Source organism: Cinclus cinclus, chromosome 7, assembly GCF_963662255.1.
Source record: "Cinclus cinclus chromosome 7, bCinCin1.1, whole genome shotgun sequence".
In the NCBI taxonomy this organism is placed as follows: domain Eukaryota; kingdom Metazoa; phylum Chordata; class Aves; order Passeriformes; family Cinclidae; genus Cinclus; species Cinclus cinclus.
In genome coordinates this window covers 14,703,025-14,728,162 of record NC_085052.1, presented here as the reverse complement: position 1 = coordinate 14,728,162, position 25,138 = coordinate 14,703,025, and the positions used below count along the sequence as shown (strand labels likewise).

At 38.5% G+C, this 25,138-nt stretch overlaps 1 protein-coding gene across 1 annotated transcript in view; it reads right to left on the bottom strand.

The window, feature by feature from the left end:
• KNDC1 (kinase non-catalytic C-lobe domain containing 1) overlaps window positions 1-7,156 on the bottom strand; it is a 56,887-nt gene extending 49,731 nt beyond the window's left edge. The window contains exons 1-2 of the mRNA XM_062496349.1: window positions 7,052-7,156; window positions 2,347-2,545 (exon numbers count right to left, since the gene is read on the bottom strand). Of these exons, the coding sequence (XP_062352333.1) occupies window positions 2,347-2,545; window positions 7,052-7,156 (304 nt within the window). The remainder of the gene's footprint in view (window positions 1-2,346; window positions 2,546-7,051) is intronic.
• Between the last annotated feature and the right edge of the window lie 17,982 nt (window positions 7,157-25,138).

Sequence of the window (25,138 nt, the reverse complement as noted above, 5' to 3'; positions counted from 1 at the left end):
TTTAGCTTTAATATAACTTTTGTGCCTGTACTTTAGAAGTGATATGCAAAGTTTTTATTAAACCCAGTTATATGGCAGAGACTACTAAAGAGGACTTTTCTACAGATTCACACGTTGCAGCTACATGGCATGGCTGACTAGCCAGATGACAGTGACTGATTTACAGCTCCTTAGGACATTCCCAAATGTACTTTCCCACTGAAAAAGAGGGTTACGCAACTAATTTTGCATTCCTTACCCACCACTATATTTTTTCCTGATTTTGGGGGTGGGTAAGGAAGCAGAAGGGGAAGGGAACTAATGGACAGATGTTTTGTTCTCCCATCTCCCCCATCTTCAGACTACTCTCTCTTATCTCCCCACTACCTTTTCCCTTTCTTTCCATAGAACATTTTAAAGGCTGTACAAGTAATTAACTTATCACTGGTACAGCTCACTGTATTATTTTAATATAATGTTTACAATGGGAATTGATATGATCTGAAGAGACAAGAAGGTATCAGACCCCTTGGCAGAATATCCTATTGAATGTTTGTCACTTTAGCACCACAGAACCTGCAGGAAGCAGAGCTTGCTGCTAAAGCAGAGATGACAGGCTGTTCATTTTCTCTCTCTTGAAAGCAAATCCAGAGCTTATTATTTTCTTCTGGAAGATAAATCCATAGGCAACAACTGCAGGGAAGCAAAAAGGATAACCTCCTCAAGTGTCTACCTTACAAACTGTATTTTAACCAAACAGTAACAAAATCTGAGAGAAAGAGCCAAAGACACGGTGTAACGTGAGAGTAGTGAACACAGGCATAACTTTTCTGCATTCTTATGGAAAACACACTTTTCTTTAAAGAGAACTAATGAAAAGTCTTTTCCTTGGAGACTAATGTGCCTTCAGGGAACTAAATCTTTATACATTTGCTTTGCACAGGAATTTGTTATCCCACATTTTAAGTACTTGAATACAGCATTCCTGGATCAATTGTTTGCCAGCTATTCAATTAGACTAAAACATTTAAGAAGAAATTGATTTTCCTCTTTCCCAGCTACAAGCAAAGATCTTAGTTGAGGGACATTTTTCATCCAGTAGATTTATGCTCTTCAACCAGTCTTTCATCTACCCTTGGCTTACACAAAGCCAGCTTCTTTTTCTTTTTTTAATTTCAAAGTATGACAAGCTCCTTAAAATAAAGGAAATGGATTCCACCTTACCCTATTAATATGGAACTCAAAGTTGTCTCATGTCTATTTAAGGAATTAATAAAAAATATCACAATTATGAGGATATATTTTCATCTTTATTAATTATATTTTATGATGCTCTATTTATATGAAATACTATTTTTAATTCTAAAGAGGCAGCAAATCCTCATTTGTTGCAATGTTACCTTACCTCAGTTTTACTCTAGTATTTTTTCTAAATACTGTGATCTAGATTTTTGCCTAAAAGAGTAAACACTTATCCTGACAGAAATTTAAAAATAAATTAGGTTAAAGAAATCACAACAAAAACTTGACTAGTGTGTATCTAGACTAGAATGGTTCTCCTAGTTATGAGCCAGCATAATTTTAGAAGTACCACAGAGTAAGAGCTGTTTGGCTTTCTTTACTCTTCTTCTGTAAAATCATTAGCAGTCTTACAAGCCATCATCTTGAGATGCATCACATGAGAAAGGAACAGCAATCATAACATGCTTTTTTGTCTAAGCTGAAACAAAGTTTCTTTTTTTAAAAGTCAAACAACTCCCTGTTCATCTGCTATATCTGAACATCTTCCATGCTACTCTCATACGGGTTTTTAATATATTAAAATTATTTTCTCAGTCAGTCCCAATACTTGGCAAGTTTGAAAATCACTACTTAAAAGGATAATAATTTTTAATTCAACAGAGAGCTTTTTTTTAAAAAAAAAACTTTATTTGAGAAAACTTTCCTTTATAATAGCAACTATGAAATAGAGTTTCTCCATTTTTTATGGCCACAATCACCAAGATCACTGAATATCAGAGTTCTCTAGAAATAGAATATACCCATGAAATCAGAAGATCTGTAAGAGGTGAAGGACATGCTTTACAAGGGTAGAGACTTGCACACACAGGTACACAATCTCTGTGTTTAAAATGGACATGAAGTCTTACCACCTGGACAAGTCTTAAAATAACTAGGAGGACTTTTCTAAGCAAATTCAAAACAGCCTTTGTTCATCAAGTACAAAACTGAACGTGTAGTTTCATGTGTGTGATATTCACATTCACATTTATGTTAATTGTAAATAGAATGTAATGTTCTACTGCAGTTTCTCACTATGAGCTTCCACAGCTCTAAAACAAACTACCTGGAAACACAGATACTCACCACTGAGCTGTTCCATGAAGCATACATTGCCATTGGTGTTAAAAGCCAAAGTGTCAGGAGTGATGCAGAGTGTCTGGAAGATTGCAGAATGGGCAATGCTCTTCAAAGAATGGCAACACTCCAGGCAAATTGCCCAAATATCTTGCTCAGTAAGACAGCTATCCCGCAGTGACAAAATATCAGCAAGGGACACATTCTCCTGCCAAGATATGAATTAATAAATTACCCTGGATTTCATGACACTACTTTCTGTATAATAGATTACATTTGACACAATTGGCTATAAGTAATGTTTCCAGCAAGTTCTCAGCCTTTCTAGGACACTGATTAACACCCCAAGAAACACCGAGTGCACCACTTTACTCTTAACATAGAGATGTTTTAAGAACCACAGTTAACCTCAACAAAGATATCACAGTATGCCAACATAAACAAATACTATGGGAGATATGAAGTTACATCAACACTACATCAAAGGAAACAGACCACTTGGAGGTAAAAGCAGAGACACTAAATGACAACATTTTGTTTCACCCGTGCCTTTCAAGCTCTCACAGATGTCTTTATATAAACTACTTTAAAATTCTCTTCACAGCACTTCTCTCTGCCATTTGTAATCTGGGTAAAAGTTCCCTTTAGATTAGCCTGTCTTAAGAGTGATGCTGTTGTGAACTTTAGTGGTGTAGACCATTTAATACTAGGACTTAAAACCAAATGCTCTGGTTGCCCTAGGCCTCCCCATTACATCCAGAGCTTTCAGTGATCAAAACAGCTCATGGACTTATGTTTCCAAGTTGCTGTCCTAAACTGTAGTCAGCTTGCATTGACCCTATTATCACAGTAAGGCTATGAGTCCAGTCCCAAACAAGCATATTTCTAATATGGCTTTCCTGGTCAAGATGTTCAGAAACAGTTCTTGGCTCAAAGCAACCAGCCTCTCTACGGATATTTTGGAATACAAACCAAATACATTACCCACAGCTGCAGAAGTAAACTTTTCACTAACTTAAAGGAATGAGGGAAACAAACTCAAACAAACAAAACATCAATTCTATCTATAAGGAAAAATAAGGCAACAAAAAGGGAAGGCAATCTACAGAGGTTACTTTGTATCAGAGCTATAATTACTATTAATTACACAGTATTGTCTCATTTGTATGCAAGCAATTAAGACTAAAGACTATGCTTCTCTGTGATATTAAAATATACCCAGAATGGAAGATATAGATAGACATTGCTTAGCAAAGAGAAAAAAAGGAAGTATGTCATTATCAGCAAAAGAGTATGGGAAGTAAAAAACAGCTCAGAAAACTGCTGTGGTTTAAACTTTTAATCCTTTGCAGGACAGCTATAAATTTCTTTACCTACTCCAGCACTGGAGAACATCAATAATGTCTGGATTACCATATACAGAAGGGGTTAACAGATTATAACATGTCTTTCAGAGAATTAAGCATTGCTTTCATAATATCCTTCAAATAAGAACCAAACCTCAGCCAAAAGTGTATTGTGTTTTTTAGTCTGAAGTATAATGCTTAATAAATATATATGAGGTAAGAAATAAAGCACACTCACTGCTATTTGGCAAACGTAGATTCTCTTTCCAATGGTCTTATTTTTCACAGATACAGCCTAGACACAGATTGATTTAGTAATGGCAGCATTACTCCAGTGCGTTCTATCACTAATCATGGATCCTGGGCTCATCAAATTCAGTCTTATATAATAATGGACAACAATAGAGCTCAGCACAAAAATCTTATTTTCTCTGTACTGTACTCAGTATAATTGTATAATGCTGCCATCAGAGTTTGAGGGTAGATAAGGAGGCTTTCCACATCTCCATAGGGAAGCTGTTCCAAGCATGAGGAGCAGCAAAGAGGCTCCTCTATATGCAAACAAAAACACATGGCAAAAAGCTCTGCTACAAACATTAGGCTTTGAAACGGACCAAACTGAGTGGTGAGATGAAGACATTGTTGGAAAGAAGAGACTCATTGCTTACTCCATGGCCAGCACAAAGAGTTAAAAAATGGAAATTCTATGATCGAAAACAATGAACAAGTAATTATTTTTAACTCTCCTAGAGCCCTTCAGCTAGGTGACACAATAGCATTTGCTACAACAGAGAAATAAAGAACATTTCACTAATGAAGATGCAAACCTAAGAGTTTCGTCTGTGCATATGGATAAAAGAGGCTCCATTTAGAGTGTACGTAAAAAAATTAAATCTGCAATCTTTAAGACAGCCTCAATATCACATTCCAGTCACAATAAGGTCTTGACAGAACTTCTGAATCAAGATCTGAGGCTGAACTGATAATTACAGATAGTAGTTATTAGCAATGATATCTACAGCACAAACCTACAAAGCAACTTTGTCCTGTGGTTATTTGGGAAGTAAACAAAAGGTAATGAGCTCAAAGTTTAGTTTATCTTCCTTCCCAGGGATGAGAAAGTTGTCATACAGAAGAGGGGGGGGGGGGAAGGAAAAAAGACCTGTGAATGTTCCATGGCTTCCATCAGCAGTGGATGGCTAGGTGAAAATAAAACTAACATTAAAAAAAGATAAAGCAAAATACCACCACCATACTGCAGGCCTTTCTATTTCCAGTGCTACAGGGCAGTAAGTTACTTACTTCACAGAAACCATGCATTTCCCAAATGATCACACTTCCTTGACCTCAGCTATTAAAGCTGCTATTGCAGCTAAGGAAGGCCTTTGTAGAGAACGAAGCATTGAGACTTGCATTTTACTAGCTTGTATCCCCAAAGCAATACAGACCAAAAGTTATCACTGTGGAAAAACATCCTGTTAAAACTGTAACACAGCAGGCTCTGGCGAGCTGAAGCTTCTGGTAAACAACTGCTTCAGTACTTTGGACCACTGGAAGTTGCTTCATTCAAATGTGGTGAGTATTAGGCATTGAAACTCTCTTGATCTCACTGATGCCTCTTTCTTGTCTCTTTCAGCAAAAGACACTAGTGTCTGATTTTTTATATAAAGTGTCTGGTTTTAACACTAGGAACTACAAAAAGTAAACCTGTCAGGCAACAATGCTTAACTGCTCACTTTAGCTTTCCCTTATATTTTCTTCAGCAAGTACAAAACAGCAGAGATAATTAAGAGAGAGTAGGAATAAAAGAATTAACTGTCCACAGAATATTTCTTAAAAATTTTGAAATTGAACATTAAGGAGTATGAAATGAAGAAAATTCTGGTAAGGAGAAAAAAATCAAAACACACCCACATCCTTAGCATTTTCTACTCTTCAGCTCAGGCAGATTCCTGCTTCACACAGTGGCAAAAAAATCACCTGCATCAGACACCAACATCATTCTTTATACTTGATACAATGATGAGAAGACTCCACTAAATGACTAAGCAGCTCAGAGTTCAGTACAACAGCACTCACAGCCTTCTAACACCTTTCTGCCATTATAATAAAACTTCAAAACAATCTATTTCAGAATCACAGAAAACGTGGCAAATGCCATCCATTACATTCATCACATCTGAAGAAAAACACTGGGTTGCCTTAGTAAGCTCTCTGAGTACTCTTCATAGCAGCTGGTTTTTATTAACTTATCACCAGGTAATAGGTCATGCTCATTCTCCTAAGAAAGATACTGAAACTTTTAATGTTTCTGTAATAACTAAATAGATGGAGACCCACAATCAAAGTATACATTGAGCAGGTATGAAGAATGGGCCCTGTTCTTTCTTGTACAGAAAAGCTGACCCTTAGCCTTCTCCATTCTCAGAAAATACTCTAAGTATTTAAGCTAACGTGTAAAAAGTAAGGCCATTACCACCTTCCTCCTCGATTCTGCATGGGCCTGTCTGGAAGGGCCTACAGCACTGAACACTAGAGACAGTGGAAAAGCCAACCTGCCAAGACATTGGGTGACTTAGGAAAGCTGAAAGGGGCTTTGGTTTTCAAACTTGCTTTTAACTCCCGATTCATCATGGACTCTTGACATAGCAAGTTAGAAAGTTTGCAAGATTTGGTTTGGAGAATGAGCAGCTCACATATGGTTCACCAAACCTTTACTTAAAAAAGGAAAAAAAAAATTCTCCAAATATTTTGCCCCAACATTCACAAGGGGGTAAGACACACATTTCACATTAGAAGAGATAAAGGTGAGCTAGAGGAACAAAAAACAAGGGCAAAACCTATAACAGAGCCAGACAAATGTGATGATAAGAAGAGGTTATTTGGCATAACAACTGAACAAACAAATTTAACAGTTTGATATTTTTGGTTTTTATTTCCCAGTATCAAAGGCCTTTTAGCACAGGGCAGCAATATACGGCTGTACAAAAAAAGTGCTCGGCAGCTTCGGGAAACTGCTCTGCCCATGTAGATTTCCCTTGATCGAGTGCGACAAGGACACGTACTCGCCGACTGCAGCATTAACCCACGGCTACGGCAGCAGTGACGAGACACCCCGCACTCGAGGACCATGACTTTGCTGTTGAGTGGAGAAGGCGCACGGGAAAGGGCTAAGCTCAAGTTGGCGGCTGGGACCGCGGGGCAGGATGCAGCGAGGAGCCGGCGGAGCACGCCCGGAACAGCGAGCGGTGCGGCGGCCGCGGCCCGGCCGCTCCCGGGGGCGGGTGCGCTCCCGGCCCGGCCCGAGGCCGCTGCCCTGCAGGCGAGCGCAAGGGCGGCGGCTCCATCCCCGCACCTGCCTCACTCACCTCATCCTCCAGCAGCGTCGGCAGAGGCTCAAAGTCGTAGCAGTTCACCTCCTCCTCTTCCTCCTCCTCATAAAACACGTCCTCTGCAGCGCCAAGATTCTCCATCCCGCCGGGCGAGGGAGCAGAGGCTTCACCTCCTCAGCCTCCCTGCGCGCTCGGAGCACGGCCCTCGGCCCCGGCCGCGGCTCATCCTCACACCCGCCTGCGGGCTACCCCCGACGGTGACCCCCGCGGCGCCGCCCGCCCGCCCGCTTTAACCTCCTCCCCTGCCGGGCCCGGCCCGGGGCAGCGCTGCCATGGCAACGGCCGCCGCCGCCTCGCCCGCGCGGCCTCACTGCGGCGGCTCCAGCCTTCCTGCGGCGCCGCCCGCCCCCGCCGGCCCCGGGAGTCACCGGGAGTCACCGGGGGCGGCCGTCCCCCGCTCCCTGTGCCCGGCCGTCCCCCGCTCCCTGTGCCCCGCGCCCCCCGCTCGCCGCCGTGGGGCGGCGGTGCCGCGGCCCTGCGCCCTGAGCAGCGCTCCCGCCGCTGCGGCCGCCGGGGCCCCGCGGGAGCCGGGGCCGGTTCCCTCTCGGCTGCCGTGCAGGGAGGGAGGGCCGAGAGGGTGCCCGGTGCGGGACCGGCTCTGGGCCGGGGCGCTGCTGCCGCCGCCGCTGATCCCTGCCCTGCCTGCCCGAACCCTCGGGCTCGCCACCGGCTCTCCAAACCGCTGGATTTACTGCATTATCTAGTGTTTAGAATTGAGACAGGTGGCCAAGTATTTGCACCTCACGACATAACTCTTGCGGTTCGAACCGTAACAACCACAAACAAAAGCAAGGCGCTGTCACCAGTTTTACGTTCATTAGCCCCAGCCCGTTTTTGCTGTCCACAGGGCTTAGGGTGCCTCAAGTAACTTCGTTAAGACTCCTCTTGAAATCGAAGATTCACGATCAAGGATTCCTTCAAAACCACCACCTGCATAAACCAGTTTTTAATTCAAGTAAACCCCGTTGGAAAGCTCAGTTTTGAGTAAACAGGCTGTAGCCTGGGAATGGGAATCGGCATTCGGTAATGGACAAGTAACCCCTGAGCAGGTGTCTCGTCTCCTGGTTTAACTTGAAGCCACATCACAATCTTTTATCTCCATAGTAAAAACATGGTGGATGGAGAGAATAGACTCTTTTCTCCAGTAATTACATTTTAGAGCTACTGGAAAATAATGGTACCAGTTTCATTATTCTGTTTTCCTCTCTCTCTATAATTCTGTGTCAAAATGAAGTATGTTAATTAATTAATCTGTGCATAATACATCAAGCAAAGCAAGAGGGTTTTTTGGTTTTTTGCATGTAGTATTCTATGGAAAAGATTAATACTCTATTAAAATATGCATTAACAAACACTGTGAAGCAAACAAAGGTACATTGATTAACTGCCCCATAAAAGTCATCCTGCAGTTGTAAGATTTCTCCCAATGAAATGTTATTTGGATACATTCCACAGTAATGGTATGCTACTGAGAAAAAAGCCAAACTCAGACAGATTACAGTCTTTCATATATATGACTGTCTTCTTACTAACATTTTTGAACTAAATTGATATGAACAATAAATATATATATACTTACAATCTGGTGACTCAGGCTTTTGTGAACAACTGTTGAAGCATGGGAAACAGTGAGTGCCTGGTACTTCTGAAAAAAAAAAAAAAAAAAGGCCGACATGAATCCAGTAACAGTCATTATAAAATGTTTCTTAAACTGCATTTTACCAGCATTTTTAGCAAAATATTTTCCTCAGGCAGCACAATCTATTCAAGAAGAGTCCAAGAACTCTGGATTTCTGTGGGCTGGACTCAAGTGTATTGTAAAAACAAAACAAAACAAAACAAACAACAAAAAATAAAACCAGCAAAAAACCCCAGGAAAAGTTTCTCTGGTGCCTAAATCATGCCTAATCCTAATATCTACACTCATGCATCAGTATATTTTAGATGGCACTCCATTACAATCACCGCTTGAGCATTCACAAATATTTCTGGAAGAAGACTGCTTAATGTAAACCTGTGGAAGCTGCACAGAAATTCATATGTTACTTTTAAAAGGATCAATATTTTTTGTTGACTAAGAAGTCCCCTTTCTAGTAATTGAGTGACAAAGCATTTTCCTGTGAGGTTTGCAAGCTTCGGTTCAGACACCTGCCCTGCATTATTTGTGTTATCAAAATATTTATATTATTTATAATATAAATATAAATATTGATATTTATATTATTAATTTATTATTATGTACCTAGGCTTGGGTAGATTTTGTCAGAGTAAGTGCCTGACTGTCTCCAAGTGATTCAGGATGCTTCAGACCTATCTCATGGTTGCTCTGGTTAACTTATTTGCTCTACTGAAGAGCTGTTTATACAAAATGGAATATGTACTAAATGGAAAACAAAATCAAACAAACAAACACAGCATTGCTCTGTAAAAAAAAAAAAAAAGCTTGTAGTGGACTTAGCCTTATTGCAAATGTCATGACAGGCAGGACAGAACAGTCCCTGGAAGTGACAAGGTTTGGTATGTTTTTTCCAGAAAAATTGCTATGCTAAGCCTTTGCTCTCATCAATAATATTGTTGTTTTGCTTTCCTCACAGCTGAGGCAACTGTCAGAAAAAGCATTGCAACTTATTTGATACATTCACATGGCAATTTTCAGGTTAGAATATTCATCCTTATTAATTTCTGGATTTAGTCATTGCCCACAGGAATTGTTGGAGGACACGCAACACTACCCAGTTCAGCATTATAAAAACCTGTAGATGAAACTGTCAGTTTGTCTGCAGTTATGTTTTCCATTCTTTTTTCCACAATATTGTTTAAGTAAAAGTTCCTAGGAGTTTTTTATTGGTAGGCATTTTTGAAAGGCATTTTGATGGATGTATGTCTGTGGAAATTTACTTCCGAGTCTGAGGTTGACTGAATATGCAGGTGAGTATCATATTAAACACAAATACATAGAAGACAAATCAGGTTCTCATAGGTGAGAGTTCTCAAAAGGCAGAAATAAAAATATTACATAATAATCTATAGCTGGAAAAGAAATCAGAAATTTTTAGCATAGATTAAATGAATATACTATGATTAAAATAGTTTTTTTAGACGATATTTGGGACAGGTTTTACTATGAAAGTACCAGAGAGAGGTTTCATTTACCCGTGATCAGGTTTTGAATATGAACTGAGATCTTTTTAGTAACAATAACACCAGGAATCACAATTATTAGAGATTTTGACTTCTTAATACTAGATTAGAGATGGAAAGCTAAGCAAAGGCAAACTCCAGATATAGCATAGATATTGTACATGGGAAAACTCTTGACCAAAAAGTCATTAAACGAACATGGAGCTTTGTGGTTTAGGCTGTATGATCAGACAATGTGGAGGGAATGGATCAAATACACCTGATTTTAGTCCTCCCAGGTTTAGCATGCTTCCCTTAAGCTGTATCAAATTTATAGGAAATGCATTGGAATTAGGGAAGTTTGTAATTTTCACATACTGAGCACTTGCAGCGGAGCAGCTGACTTATTTCTGTCATTGACAGCAGCTGATAGCAGATGTCTAGAGAAGAGTGCAGGAGCAAGGCAGTTAGGTATGATGTTCCCAGAGCCTCCCGAGTGTCACAGCTCAGACAGTCCCTAAGGCAGTGGTAGGGTCTACTGGTTCAAGAGACACTGAATTTGTTCATTCACTCTTTGAGTCTGAATGCATTTACTATCTACCATATCCTATTACAAAATTCCTCTACTGACCCACACGTAAATTCTTTGTTTCATTTGAGCCCCCAAACATCTCATACTTAAAAAGGTGGTGGATAGATTCTTTGTCATCTTTCAAACACTTATGATACTGTTGAGTTTTCGTATCTCCCCTAGTTTCATCTTTTCAGGCTGAAAGGCCCTGCTCTAGCTGTTAATTTGAGTACAATAGAAATGATTCCATAGCCTTGATAATGCTTTAGCATTTTGCAATATTTTTTCTAATGGTGTCATTATGTAATTAAAAAATTGTGAAGAAGGAAGGAAGGAAGGAAGGAAGGAAGGAAGGAAGGAAGGAAGGATTTTTTGCAAATACATAAATGATCTTCAAAATAAAAGGAAGTACTTCTTTTGACTGTGATTTATTGATTTAGTTATGAGCTGCATGCCTTTTAGTTCCAGGTAGCTGCATTCATGGGATATCATAAAAAATAATTCAGTGGGTACTGGCTGTAGAGAAAGCATTCCTGAGAATTCAGGAAGTGACTGCCAGCTCCCCTCTCTCTGCAACGTAATCTAAATACAGGCTACACAAGAAAGGAAATTGTATATGGTACTCCTGTTTTGCCACTTTGAGTCACTGGAGATGCCTTTCATGTTCTTTTGTGGGTTTTTCCTTTCATTATAGCACTTTCGTTGTTCTTTTTAATAGATTATATAATCATAATTGACTATTATAATTTGGAGTACCAGCCTTGTAGATGAAAGGTACACATTTGTTACACTATAATTAGATTGTACATTCTCCTTTTAAGGGTTTTCATTTAATGGCTATTTGCCTGAAGGTTCTCATTTTAATTTAGCTTGGGTGAAACTGAGGGAACTGAAGAACTGCTGTATAAAGAACTGAGTTTTTTTTTGTGTGTATCCTTTTCAATTGTTTGGGTTTTGTTAATCAGAGATCTTTTTATTGCCATGGGTTTTAATACTTTCACTGTCTGTGAAACTATCATTCTTCCTTTAGCAGATATTTGGATTTCAAGACAGAGACAAGCTTTCTGCCAGTTGCCAATTGCTGCTGCCTTTGTGGCAGCAGTGAGAAAGCATTACAATAAAAAGAAAATTGTGTTGCTGCTACTGAAAAACCTGAAAGAATTCAAAGGTAAGGAACTACAATTTTTAAGCTGGCCCCATTACTGATATGACTCATAGAGGAGCATAACTGCTTGCCTGAAGTGGTAGGTGAGTTCATATTCCAGGTACTTCCAAATCTTACAAAGGCAATAGGGTGAGTTAGCCATGCATTCAGGAAGAAAATCAGAAAATTAGATGCATAGACTGCTTACAGTATGAGAAACCTATATAGAGGCCTAGTATTTTCATGGGGTTGAATGGTATAAGAGTTATCCTCACAGTCATGAAGCAAAGTCTTCAGTCATTATAGACACCTGCCACATCATTCTTTGCAAAGAAAAAAATCCAACTCCACCTGCTTCTACATGTTAGGAACTTCTTAATTTCCAGGCTTTACTTACATTCGTTCACTTTTGCCCCAACATTGTCTTATTTTGTAATCTCTTCTATTTCTTTACTGATTACCACTTTGTGTATACATCTGTTCTGTTGCTTTTGAACTTTTTCATCTTTTCCTAACAGTGCGTTTTCTTAAATCCCCATTCTAGTCATGATTGCTTTTCTACTACATTACACTTTTGTTGTATTTATAATACTAATAAAACTTAATTTCATAATTTCCTTAGGTGCTTAGGAGATCTGATATTTCCCTCTTCTATCTCTCCCCTTGATGTATTTCTTTAGGTATGTGCCTTTTTTCATCTTCATAATTTCTCACATATCCACTGTCTAACGACTTTGATTTCACTTCATCTTTGAATAGTAGTTTCATTTGTTCTCATAAGAAAGATGATAAAAGGATTCTTGACCCTTCTCCTGCTCAGGACATCTTTCAACCATCTAATACATTTTTCAAATGAACTGCAGCAGCATCTCCAATTCCTGTATTCTTTTCACATGAACTCTACTAGGTGGCACTCCAGGCACAGATAGCTCCCATCAGGAGCTGCTTTAGAATAATGTGCTTTGCATTAAGGCATCTCCACTTTGTCATTTTTTAAACATCCTATGTTGATGCAGTTGGGTGTTACCTTCCTCTACCAGCTGAAATGCAGAGATAGCAGAAGTAAAGAACATAATTTGGGCCAAATTGAAGTCAAAGCAAAATTGTCATGGCATGATTTCCTTTGAAGAGAACTCATTGATATGCAAGGTCAAAGACTGGAATTGTTTTTATGTGTATGCAAATGGGCAAATAACCTAGTAATCATCTGATATGCAAACACACCTTTATTTTTCACCACTGGAAAATTAGGACTAGAGGAGGTATGTGTCCAAAGTGAATCTGGTGCTAAGTCTGGTATTTGGGAATTTCTGAGTTGTTTTCTCATTAATTCAATTCGATTATTAGGTTTGTCATAGGCAGTATCCATCCAGAAATATACATGTGTGTGTTTATACACATGGAAAGACTGAGAATGGGATTCTTCCTATTGTTATCACTCTGAAGCATTATATGGCTTCCTTTATCTTACAACAAGTTGGTATGGCAGCATAGAGTCCACTTTGCTTGTTTCTCATGGTAAAGTGAGGCATCATGAAAATAACTTCCAGCATTATTCAGGAGCTTCATACCAAATGGAAATTTAAGCCATAAATCTGGAAAGCCAAATTTATACAATAATTGCAAAACATTCTGCAATTGATTCTGAACAGCTTTAGTTTTCACATTATATTGTCTTCATAACACCTATTGGTCCCCTCTCTCTTTTAACTCATTTTACTGGTGTTCATTTGAAAACACAAGAAAAAGTTGCACAGAAGATGGTTTTAGAAGAAAAGGTGCAAAATAAAGTTTAATATGGTGCCTGTGGCAATTTCACATTGAAAAAAGATGCAGCGTAGTACCAATCATCCTTCAGAGAAACATCTCATAATGATTAACTAAGACAAATTCATATGAAAGAAACAAAAATTAACTAAGTGCATGCCACATTCTAACCCTGACATTGCTTGTATTTTTGACATTTGGCTATTTCTTTAAGCTTCCCTCTAGAGATTTATGAGATCATTATCAGCTGCTCATAAGGGAAAGGAGAACATTAACAGGACAAAGTTGTGTCCCATCTATGGGGCAGTGAATCAAACTGAATTGTTTAAATTATTCTTGAAGCTAATAAGCCAGCAGGAAAAGCCTATCCTGAAGACCTGATGTCTCCAAAACAATCACTTGGTGTCTCCAACAGCTGATACCCAATCCATGAGTGTTTGTGTTCTACTCCTTTCCCCAAAGACATGACCATGGCTGTCCTGGGAATCTTTCTCAATAAAACATAATGACAAATTAGAACATAGGTAGCACTTTCTACTAGGGACAGAGGCAATATGCAATATTTACAATTTAATATTTTTTGATTTGCTGTGGCTGCTTGTCTCCAGTGAGAATTTAGCTACTGTGTTTCACACTTGGGTCAATGCAGTTCTTTCTTTCTGACGCTGAATTGGAAAGGCATTAATCTGTTCTCCATTCTTACCCTAGGAAAAAAACCTGTTCTCCATGGAAGACCAGAGGCTGCAGTACTTCACTGTGAAGCACTCAGGAGCTGAGATCAGACTGTTCTTGGCAGAGAGCCCTATGTTATGTTACTCTGTGCCAGAGCTGATTAGGATGAGTCCGATCCCAATCAATTTCAGATCACAATGCTGAACTCGATCTTTCTGCCAAGCCCTTCAATAGGTAACAAAGATAGTCAGAGAAACTTTCAAAGGTACAGATTATCCAAGAAAGTCACTTGACCTCAGAAGAGCAGAGGTTTTTTACATACAAACTGAGACAAATCTCATACAGGGTATCAGAAAATGTTGAAGAACACAGCAGGAACCATACTGATGCTATTAAAAATGCAAATTTAATTTCCAAAATAATTCTAGAGAGACTTTTATTTTTCACATAACCACAACCAAGGAGGAAAAGGGCATTTGCCAAGGGTGACCTCTGCTAAGATAGCTTTCAAATGCTGTGAGTAGTGTATGGTCCTGGCAGATGGAAAAAGTAGTCCTTTATGCAGGCCTGCTTCGTGTTTGAACCCTGATGCCACACACAGCTGAATGCCCTTTTTGCATTCTCAGAAAAAACCCCAACACTTCTATTTCCAGTCTATTTCCAGACTATTTTCTAACTTCTCAACTCAGCTACTGTAGTGAAAAAAATCAATTATTTTTACTACCAAATCTCAATTTTGTGACTGCTGCCTAGATAATTTGCTGATGGATACATTAGTAATATCTGTGTGTTGTCTCACTGGGGACTCCTTTATACTGGGAAATGCTTCTCTGAGGAGAAACAGTTGATACCCAGAATCTAGCCATAAAACTTATAAACACAATCTGAAAACATAGCTGAGTCTGAATTTTGTACACTGCACATGCAGATTAGTGGGAGGAGAGAAGAGCTCCTCTTACTAAGAGATCTCATCAGGAGAAAGGAGAAAGTATCCCCCCAACCTTCAAATGACACAGGCCCTGAAGGATTGATATGCACTCTGGTTTATATTGTTGTAGATTTTTAGACTTTTAAATAACTAATTCCAGGCCAGAGGTGACTGATTTGCAAATACTCTTAAAGACATGATCGTTAGCTGTATATTAGTGGAGCTCAAAATAGAGTTTAATGAGCCAGGAAGAAAGAAAGATGAATTGCTGAGTTCAGCTAAAAGACTATAGTAGCTACAGCAAGTATGTGTTTGAAACATTTGTCATTAATTAGGTATCGTCAGTTACCTCCTGGATGAAGGCAAAGCCATCTTGGGCATCATAAAATCCATGAACTGCAGTCTATGTCTCCAGAATTTGATAATCCAAATTAATCAACTGGGCAAAACCCTCTTCCAAACCATTAGAGCTATTGATTCATCTGAATCTATAACATGTTATTAAATTTTCATTCTTACTAAAGATAGTTGATTTATATTAAGAAGAAAAAGAGGGAAAGATTGTGTATAGCATGCAGTTAGGTAGAAGAATATCCAATAAAGAAAGTCTTTAGCAGACAGGGAGAAGCAGAAAGCATACAAGGCAGTTCTTCCATCCAGTACTGCATATGATAAATTTATATTCATAGATTTAATGCAATCATTGGTGTCTGCATGAACACACCTTTCAAGAGGCAGGGAAGAGCCAGTTACTTGTCTCTCAGAGCAATACACCCTATTTTTCACCTGCCTCACAAGGACAGGTAAATTATTTAAATTCAACTTCTTGAAATATACCCCTACTATTTGTAGGAGCATAGGCAGGAAAAATGGATAAAACAAGCAAAAAAAAGTTCACCTGCATGCAAGCTTCAGACTTCCCTAATTCTGGTCACTCCTGACTACTGCATGGAATAAAGAAAAAATTCTTCTTACCAATTCTTCTCTCTGAATACCCTCTTAAGACCTCTTTCACTTGGGACCTAAAAATACAAAACTAGAATCACTTACATATTCAATATAACAAATTCCACTTGTCCTAATGCAACTAATGTCTTCTAGGTCCCCCAGACATCAGTAGTTTTCAGAGTGGCACATGACCAGTGGAATGACTATTTTTCTTACCTCGTGCAAAAGGCTGTCTGCTCATGACCAGATGATGTGGCCTCCAGGAATGTTCCCTTGAAGTCAGAATTTCTGTTGGCCTGCTCTGACCAGTGTGAAGCCAAAGGACTGGACATTTTGTTTGGTGTGAAGGAGAGCCTTCAGGTGGTACAGAACCAATACAGGAACATCCAGGCCATCAAATATTCTTATGGCTTATTCTGTCCTTGGCTCGGGGTGGAACAGGGTAAAAGCTAGCAGCAGGTTGGTGTGCCAGTTCCCCTTGGCTGTGCCAGACACACCTCAGCTGCAGCCGACAGCCTGGCACAGGGGCTCCATTAATCAAGGGAGGTTATATAACAAGCACAGAATTCCAGGTAGAAAAATTCAAACGTATCTGCACATAAAACCCTCATTGTCCAGTCCAGTCACTTCTGCTGTGCACCAGCTGCTTTTGTGAATAGTTTTTCAGCTTATCCTCAAATGTATCTGTCCTTGATCATTTAATCAGTATTTAAAGCTCTGTGATGTTATTGATCCCACTCGTGCCTCCAGCATGTGTTTCCAATGGAAAATCCAGCAGAGAGCAAAAGTGCAGAATACCTTTTCATCATCTGCAAGAAGAAAAAGATGCATTTTTCTCCTTTCTGATTTTATAGTTTGTTGTATAATAGCAATAATGTCTTTTGCTTTCATATACTTGCAATAAATGGCTTTTGAGATCGATGAAATATCGGAGCTTCACTTTGGCTATTAATCATTCTTAGTAGCATTTTATTGCTCCATATATTACAAATAACAGAAATTGTTCTTTAAACCTACCCAGATAGCTGAGGACTGCAAATTTCAAACCTAACTCTGAGAGACAGTTTCACTGATGGAAATCCCTGTGCTGTCTTTTATATGAGTAAGTAATAATAACAGCACTATGCCTTCCACCTGCAGGTTTCAACTCCCACTATACAATGCATTATGGAAAAATGAACCTTGCTTCTCTGTTTGAAGGAGGGGAGAAGGTGAGTTTGTGGGTAAGAAATACCTGTGAAGATCTCTCACCATTTCTTTTCTCATTATCTGAGAAACCAGCATTTGGAACCTGTCAGAGTTCGTAATACCTGCTCTTGGTGCTATCCTTGCTCCTTGGGAGCCAACCCTCTGGCTGCAGCTACAGAACATGCACTGACTGCCCTGGGAGAGAAGCAGTGTTGCTGTTCCCCATCAACATCAGCAAGACTGGAGTGAAACGACTATTCACCCAACAAACTTGCTCCGTATGTCTCCTAATTTGACCAGTTTCCAGTCCCCCTGTTTGCTTCCTGTTCTCCTTCTGCCTAGGGTCTAATCATGGCTTTTTGGGTAATCTTGAAATAAAAATGGACAGTGACCTCAAAGGAATGAAATTTCCCAAAAGTTCAGTTTGGGAAAATATGTTCTAACCCTGAGAATAATATTATTTGCCTTTCACAAAGAAAGCGTTACAATGAACTTGAGCACAGTGTGCTATTCTCTTCTATTAGAGTCTTCTGCATTGACATACATCTGCCTCTTGGATGCTTCTGCTTTGATCATCTATCATCCTTTATTCCAATAAAAATACAGAACCTATTTCTCAGTTCAGTAAAATTCCATATTTGTTTACTCAGGTGATGACATCAGTGTAATTTGTTTGCGTCCACATGAGATTTACCAAATCTAGGTAGAAACCATCACTGTGACTCCCATGGCAATGCCCTCTTTTTGGGCATCGTGAGTTGCTAAAGAGCAATGAGAGCATTCTCACAGCATGGCACAAAACACCTCACTATTGCCATAGGCTGGGTTAGGCCAAGCTGTGTGTGAATCCTGGCTGTCTGGGGATAGATGTTGTTGGGAGCTCAGAGAAACAACCCAAGGCATGTCCCTTGTTTCTCCCATGTGCTGTGTCAGGGTAAGGGCAGATGGCCAACAGACCTGAATGGCAGGTCCAGCAGCAGCACTGACAGTAAGAACGTACTGGGTGTGCACACTGGTGTCAGTTTGACAGCACTGCATCACAGACTTCCCAATTCTAAAGATTTGAGGTGAAATAATATGAAAATGGGATGTTCACTCACCTACTTTCCTGCAAGTTACAGAAAGTCAAAAAGAAATTGGGCTGGGATATCACAAGTCTTTTGTTTGGGTCTCAGCATGAAAAAAAAAAACAAACCACAACAGGAGAAAAGCAGCTTTAATTGATTTGACAGCATTTTCATAACAGTCTCAGTGGCTGGCTAGGGTTTTTGTTTGTTTGTTTGATAACTAAAGGACAGACTTCAATTTCTTCTGCCATGTCTGCTGTAGGTACTCTACTTTTCCAGTGTTACATTATCTTCAACATTGCATCACGGTCCTAAAACTTTATCCAGGTTACTACCTCAATACCCTCAATACAATAAAGAGTTTATTTTAATGTATTCTGCAATTTAATAATAATCCATCCTGCTGAGCCTAATTTTGCAGGCAAAATAGGTCCATACTATTAATGACAGCAATTTTGGTTTATTGTAACACACAATTTCAACAGGCAGTGTGTGAAAAGAACACTTGAAAAAAGTCTACTTTAAAACTTCCTTGTTTTCAACAAATCCCTTGTTGTATTGCATTTCCACTATCCTTAAATGAGACATTCTTCCACCCTCTAAATTACCTATGTCTTAAAAGTGCCTTCATATTCTATGGATTGCTTCCCTTTGAATATTAGGAACCATATTTTAATAAAGGAAGCAGAGATGATTTGCTCTTTATTCTCTGTCTTGACAGAAGAGAATCAGAAAGGGAGAACTGGTTTCTGTTCCTTATGCATCACTGGCCAAATTGTTTCCACATTTCCAGTCTAATCTAAATTACACTTGTGTGACTCCAAACCATGACGGAAGAGATGCAAGATTGAAACTGAGAGAGCTCTTGTAGCTGCTCTTGAAAGTTTCAAAAAGTAATATTGAACTTCTCCAGCCTCCCTTACTCTCCTGCCCTCTTTTCCCAAAGACATTTGTTAGAGATGTAGGAGATCATTGTTCATACAGCTCAACAAGGTCTTGCCAGGCCTCCTCAGAGCTGGGTTAAGTGCAGAGATCCTCCCTATATCCAATGAATGCATATTAATCACATGAAAAAAATAGTATTTTACCTCCACCTGCTTGAGGAGGAATATGAGGACTCTTACCTAAATATAAAAACTGATGACCATCTCAAATCAGAGATCCAGTTAGTTCAGTTATTCTGTCTCTGCCACTGGTCAATAGAATATGCTGAAACAAGATTATATGAACACAGCATGTACAGAGTGATCCTTCCTCACTTTTAGAAACCAGCATTTTACTGTGATTACAAAAAGACCCTTGTTAACTAGTGAAGAGAGAACAGGAGTCTGGAAAGATGAGCTCTCTAAATGACTCTTCCCTTGAATTGCTTTGTGCCCTCAGGCAATTCACAAAGGTTGTGATTCATTTACCAAATCAGTATGAAAATATTCATCAGACTTTGCAAGTTGGTAGGGTCTCAGTGCCCTTCTAAAGCTGTGTGTCACTGCAGCAAAGCTTGTGAGACAACAGCTGTAAAATCTGTTACAGCCAGTAAGGGGAAAATGTGCCTTAGAAATGCTCTCACGTCTTGAAAACCAAATAGACAAATGAGGTTGTAAACTTAGATCCAGGGCAATTTGCACAGAGTAGAAATGACAAAGACAAATTAGAGCTATGTTGTCATATTAAAGCAACTTTTTTTGTTTATATTTTAATAAAAAGAACGAACAGGAGAGTTAGTGGGGAGAGAACAATAGAATAAATACCTTTCAGCAAAAATTAGCAGTCCCGTAACATAGACAGAGAAACTAGTTTCACTTCATTTGAAAGATAAAGATTTTTCTCAGGACTTGTTTTACCCAAAAGTGTTTACTGCGTCTAAAGGAAGTATACTATACATTTTTTCTTACAAAAATTACAAGATTTATGAGTTTTTCTTTATTTGAAAATTGATTTCAGAAACCTCTAAGGTATACCACAGTTAGGTTTTGGGAACATTATTTATCATTTTTCTATTTTGAAGATGCTATTGTGAATCCATCAGTATGCCCTCTTGTTTCACAGTAGTTTCCCAACATCTTTATGAAAGAGTTTTACAAAATTAGAAAAGAGAAATATAGTCCTAACAGAAAAGAACTGTACCTCATGCTATCTCTCTTAATTTCTGTTTATTCTTCCATCTCCAGGAAAAAATAATAAAAATGAAGAAAACTAATTTATGCAGCAAATTGCACACATAAGTGGAAAAACTATGCATGAGTTTCCTTACTATATTCCAACAAATTGCATATTATCCATCAATAATATTATCCAGTCATGTGGAATATTAAATAATAGGTTGGCTGCTTTCCATGAATTTCATCGAATTTTCTTTTTATACTTAAAAAAATTCTTACAACTTCAGTGAGAAAAAGGTCAATCAGAAAAGTCGAATCATTTTTTTTCACTATGTCAGACAGAGCAGAGATTTTAGGTATCTTACATAATGGAGTTCTGTCTTGCTTCATTTGATAGGCTCTCCTCTTCTGCTTTGTCTGCTACTTAATATGGTGATAAATTTTCCTCTAAAAACTTCCAAGCATCTTTCAGATTATGAAAAATGTATTTTGTTCATTATAAAACTGTAATTTATCTAGTGGCAAATTGTCACATAACCCTTAATACACGTGTAGACTGGTATATTTCTCTTGTTCTTTAGGGTGTCATGATCAAAGCTTATAACCATTGCATTTGCTTTTGGTCAGAAAATGCAACACTTAATAGTAAAAACTAATATTTTTAGAAAGGTTCCCCTTCAGCATCACATGCCATATAAAAGTATATACAAGGGTTTTTTTGCAAAACATTGCTTGATCAGCAGCAAAGAAATTGCTTCCTATTAAAAACCAGTATTACTACATAGCAACAACCTCATCAGATGGGTTTGCCTGCACAGAAAAGCTGACCAGAAAAGTTATTTTCCAAAATATAGGGGTTTTTTTTCTAAAACAGCTAATTTCTAAAGTAATAGTTTGCTTTTTAAATGCAATGTCAGAGGGAATACATTCCAATCAATTTTGTTGCATAAATTTCTCTGTGAAGTACAGGACATAAAATTTGCTCTTTGCCTCAGTCTTTTAAGAGCAGCATGAAAGTCCCTAAATAAAATGGCTGGGATCACAAGCAGCTGTGGCACTTGATCTGCCTCCATCCACAGTAAATCATCAAGTCACCATACTGTGTAGTCATAACAGATACTTCCCAGAATATTCTTTCTTAGCTCAATGAACTCATATGCCTTCGGTTATCTTTTAGAAACTAGGGAATTCCACTCACAAATCCATTCTCTAAGTGTAATTTCATTACAGTTTGATTTGTGCAACGGAAATAGGCAAGTTAAAGAGAATGTAATTATGGTTATCAGGAAAGTGGTGTAGACCACAAGTAACCAAACTCAGAAAATAAATTCTGCTGTGTCAGGGAAACTATTTTATTACTGGGTCTCTAAAAGCAAAAAACCTATACAGTAGAAGAATGCTTTAACACAACATCAACATCACTGGTAAAAATCTAGAAGGGTATAACAAGAATATCTGACATACTATAGCTGCATAAACTCAGTGCAGTTGTCAGCTGTTTCATGCCAACATCTGTACTAATAGTGGGCTATTAATACCACTATTTTTTAAAATTTAGAAAACCAAACCCCAAAACACAAGCCCAATTCTACATTAATTTCTTAAATTTACTTCATAGACTCAAAACTGTCTTCCCAAAGCTATAAATTTATTTGGAATAGGAACAGACCTAGGCAAACTGGATAGAGTTTGACAGAGACACTTTTCTAACTTATGCCAAAAAACATCCCTCTTTCTTCCAGTATGTGGTAAGGGATTAAGAATGCCTACTCATCATTCCTACAACACTCCGAGAAGTACAAAAGCCAGATAAATATTACATTTCATTTTGAATAATGTTCCAAAAGTAATTCTGGTTTTATTGCACGCATGACTTCTCACCTTCACAGGTCTGTGTATCTGGGAATGAAACTGAACATTTGCTGGACTCAATGTTCTCTTTTCCAGCCTAAGTTGATTCTGTGATTCAGTGACTGTGGGACAGAAGTGCTCTTTGGTTAAATTATGTCATTACATGATATATTACATTTCTTCATACTATGGCAAATGGCCAACAGCACTAAAACATAGATTTAATTAATGTCTAAGTTAATTGCAATGGGTGCTGTGCTCTACTGTCAGGAGTTATGTAACCATAAAGTGGTCAGTGAAACTAAGTTGAGATATTCATCAGAAAATCAGGGCTACCAACCTCCTTAGACACCCGGTGGGTTACTTCAACTCAGAGTTAAATTTCCTGACACTGTTCAGGTGTTTAGGAGTGACTTGAGTGAGTGTTTCCATCAAAGAACAGGACAGTGATGTGATGCATTTGAAGTTGCTCCTTCATCTTTATGGAGCAAGAGTGTCAATTATTGTCACAGAACTCTATAATAAACCCTGCTGACCCCTCAAGAATTTTCAATCTTTTTACATTTTAAGATAAATCATATTCCTAGTGATATGTAAAATGTTACCTTTAGACCAGGTTTTGAGAACCTCACAAGTAGGGAATTACAGGACAATAGCAGAGAATTTGCAAGGAAAACCTTTCACAATGAATCCCCTCCAGAAGGGAAGAATTTAACATTTCAGTCCTGGTGAAGCAGAAGTCCTGGATAGCATCCAGCAGCCAACCTGAGCAGAAAAGCTGCAGCTTAATTCCTTCACTTAAAGGGAAGGAGCTTTCCCACTCCAGGCTCCCTCCCTCCCGGGGCAGCCCAGAGCCAGAGCGTTATCTCCTGCAGTAAAGGACACCATTTCACACATCATCACTTCCCTGGCCAAAGGTGGTAAGACAGCTCCACTTCCATCAAGCCCTGGCTGTTCCCCAAATACAGAAGAGGGGTTTACAGACTGGATAAAGTACCATACATGCCAAGGATGACAAATTAGCAAGACATAATGAAGTAATAGCAACCACCACAATAATAAAATGATCAAATAGAATTTGTGCGTTAAAGGTGTGTGTGTGTATTGTTTGCCCTGAGTTTTGTTGTGCACAAGCACCTGGAAACTCCCCTCCTTCTTGTCCTGCTCACATTTAGCTACCCACCACAGCTACAACCTGGGATAATAAGCAAATTGCCACTCAATCCTCATCAAACCTCAAAGTTCAGCCATCTGTATGTTCTGAATGAACAGAATGTGTGGCTGGGCTCTGAATTTCCTGGAATTAATTAGATGATTCTGAGCAAAAGCAAGACACAGACACATGGAAATGTAAGGGGAAAATGCATTTATAAAGGTTGTTAAATGATTTATGTCACGTTAGTTGTTTTAGTGCTTAACTTAGTGCATCTAGGGAACTATTTAATTAAGTTTTCTCTGAAAGATCCCAACTATTAGCATGTTATGACAGGATTGGGAAATGTAACTATATTCTCAGTTGAGGCTTTAATATAAATATGTAATATTGACCTGGCTGCTTCCAAGTAAGACACTAAGGTATGAGTTCATAATTGTCTTAGCAAAAAAAAAAAAAAATAGATTTGTTGAACAAATATTCCTCACTATCTGCTTTTGAACCAGTCAGTCATTATTTGGAACTCATATAATTATTTGGAATTATTTGGAATTCATATAAATTTGATCAGGAAATATCAGTCAAATTATTCCTTTGTGCTATCATGTTTGTTTATTAAGAATAGTGAAAAAGTTGTGGTTCCTGGAACAGGACAGCAATTAAGGAACATTAAACTTTGGGATTCTCCTCTTCCAATTCCGAGATACTTTCTGACAGCACCAAAGGTTCTCTGTCCTCAGTTTTCTTTAAGGTCTTGTTATATGAACATTTTCTACTTTATCTTGGATTATTTTGTGCTTTGTCTTTGCTTCCCTTCCTATTCATCTGTACCTGTTCACAAAGATGTTGCTCAAACAAAACAACAGGTAAATTACTATTCATGGTAAATATGACAATCTTCTCAGTCTGTCTGGAGAAGCTAAAGGAAGAGGCTTTTTCTATCCTGAAAGCTAAAAAAAGATATCCAAGATGTTGAAAGGAACAAAATTATTCCATTAGTATATATCCCTTATCACCCTTGCCCTCAACTTCAGCCAATTTATATTACTCATGCAGCAGTTATCCATCTATATTTATATAATTATTTGGATTATAAAGATAGAAATAATCTATTTATACATACACATAATATAATAATGTATTATAAATACATCTATTGGTAATTTAAATGGACTAGGTTATATGTGCTATCCCCCAGGCCAGTTCTGAAGTCTGGATTTGATTTGCCCATTGACAGACAATGTGTGTGTATCATGCCTGTGGCTATTTCAGCCCTTGGGAATGATTCCAGTCAAGTAATGACTTGGGAAAGGTGTGATTTACCAAAGGACTGTTTTTGCATTAGTTCAAAGGTCTATTAGCAAATACACAGAAAAATTGCAGCTTTGGAGGGACAATAATATAGAGGATTATAAAATGCTGTAATTCAAGGCACACAACTCCTTGAAGACATGAAGTGCTCCTTTTCTCAGTACCATAACCAGAATTAGAGTAATAAAATGACCTTAGAATCTGATCTATTTAGCCCACCTTTGTTAATTAGTAAGAATGTTCC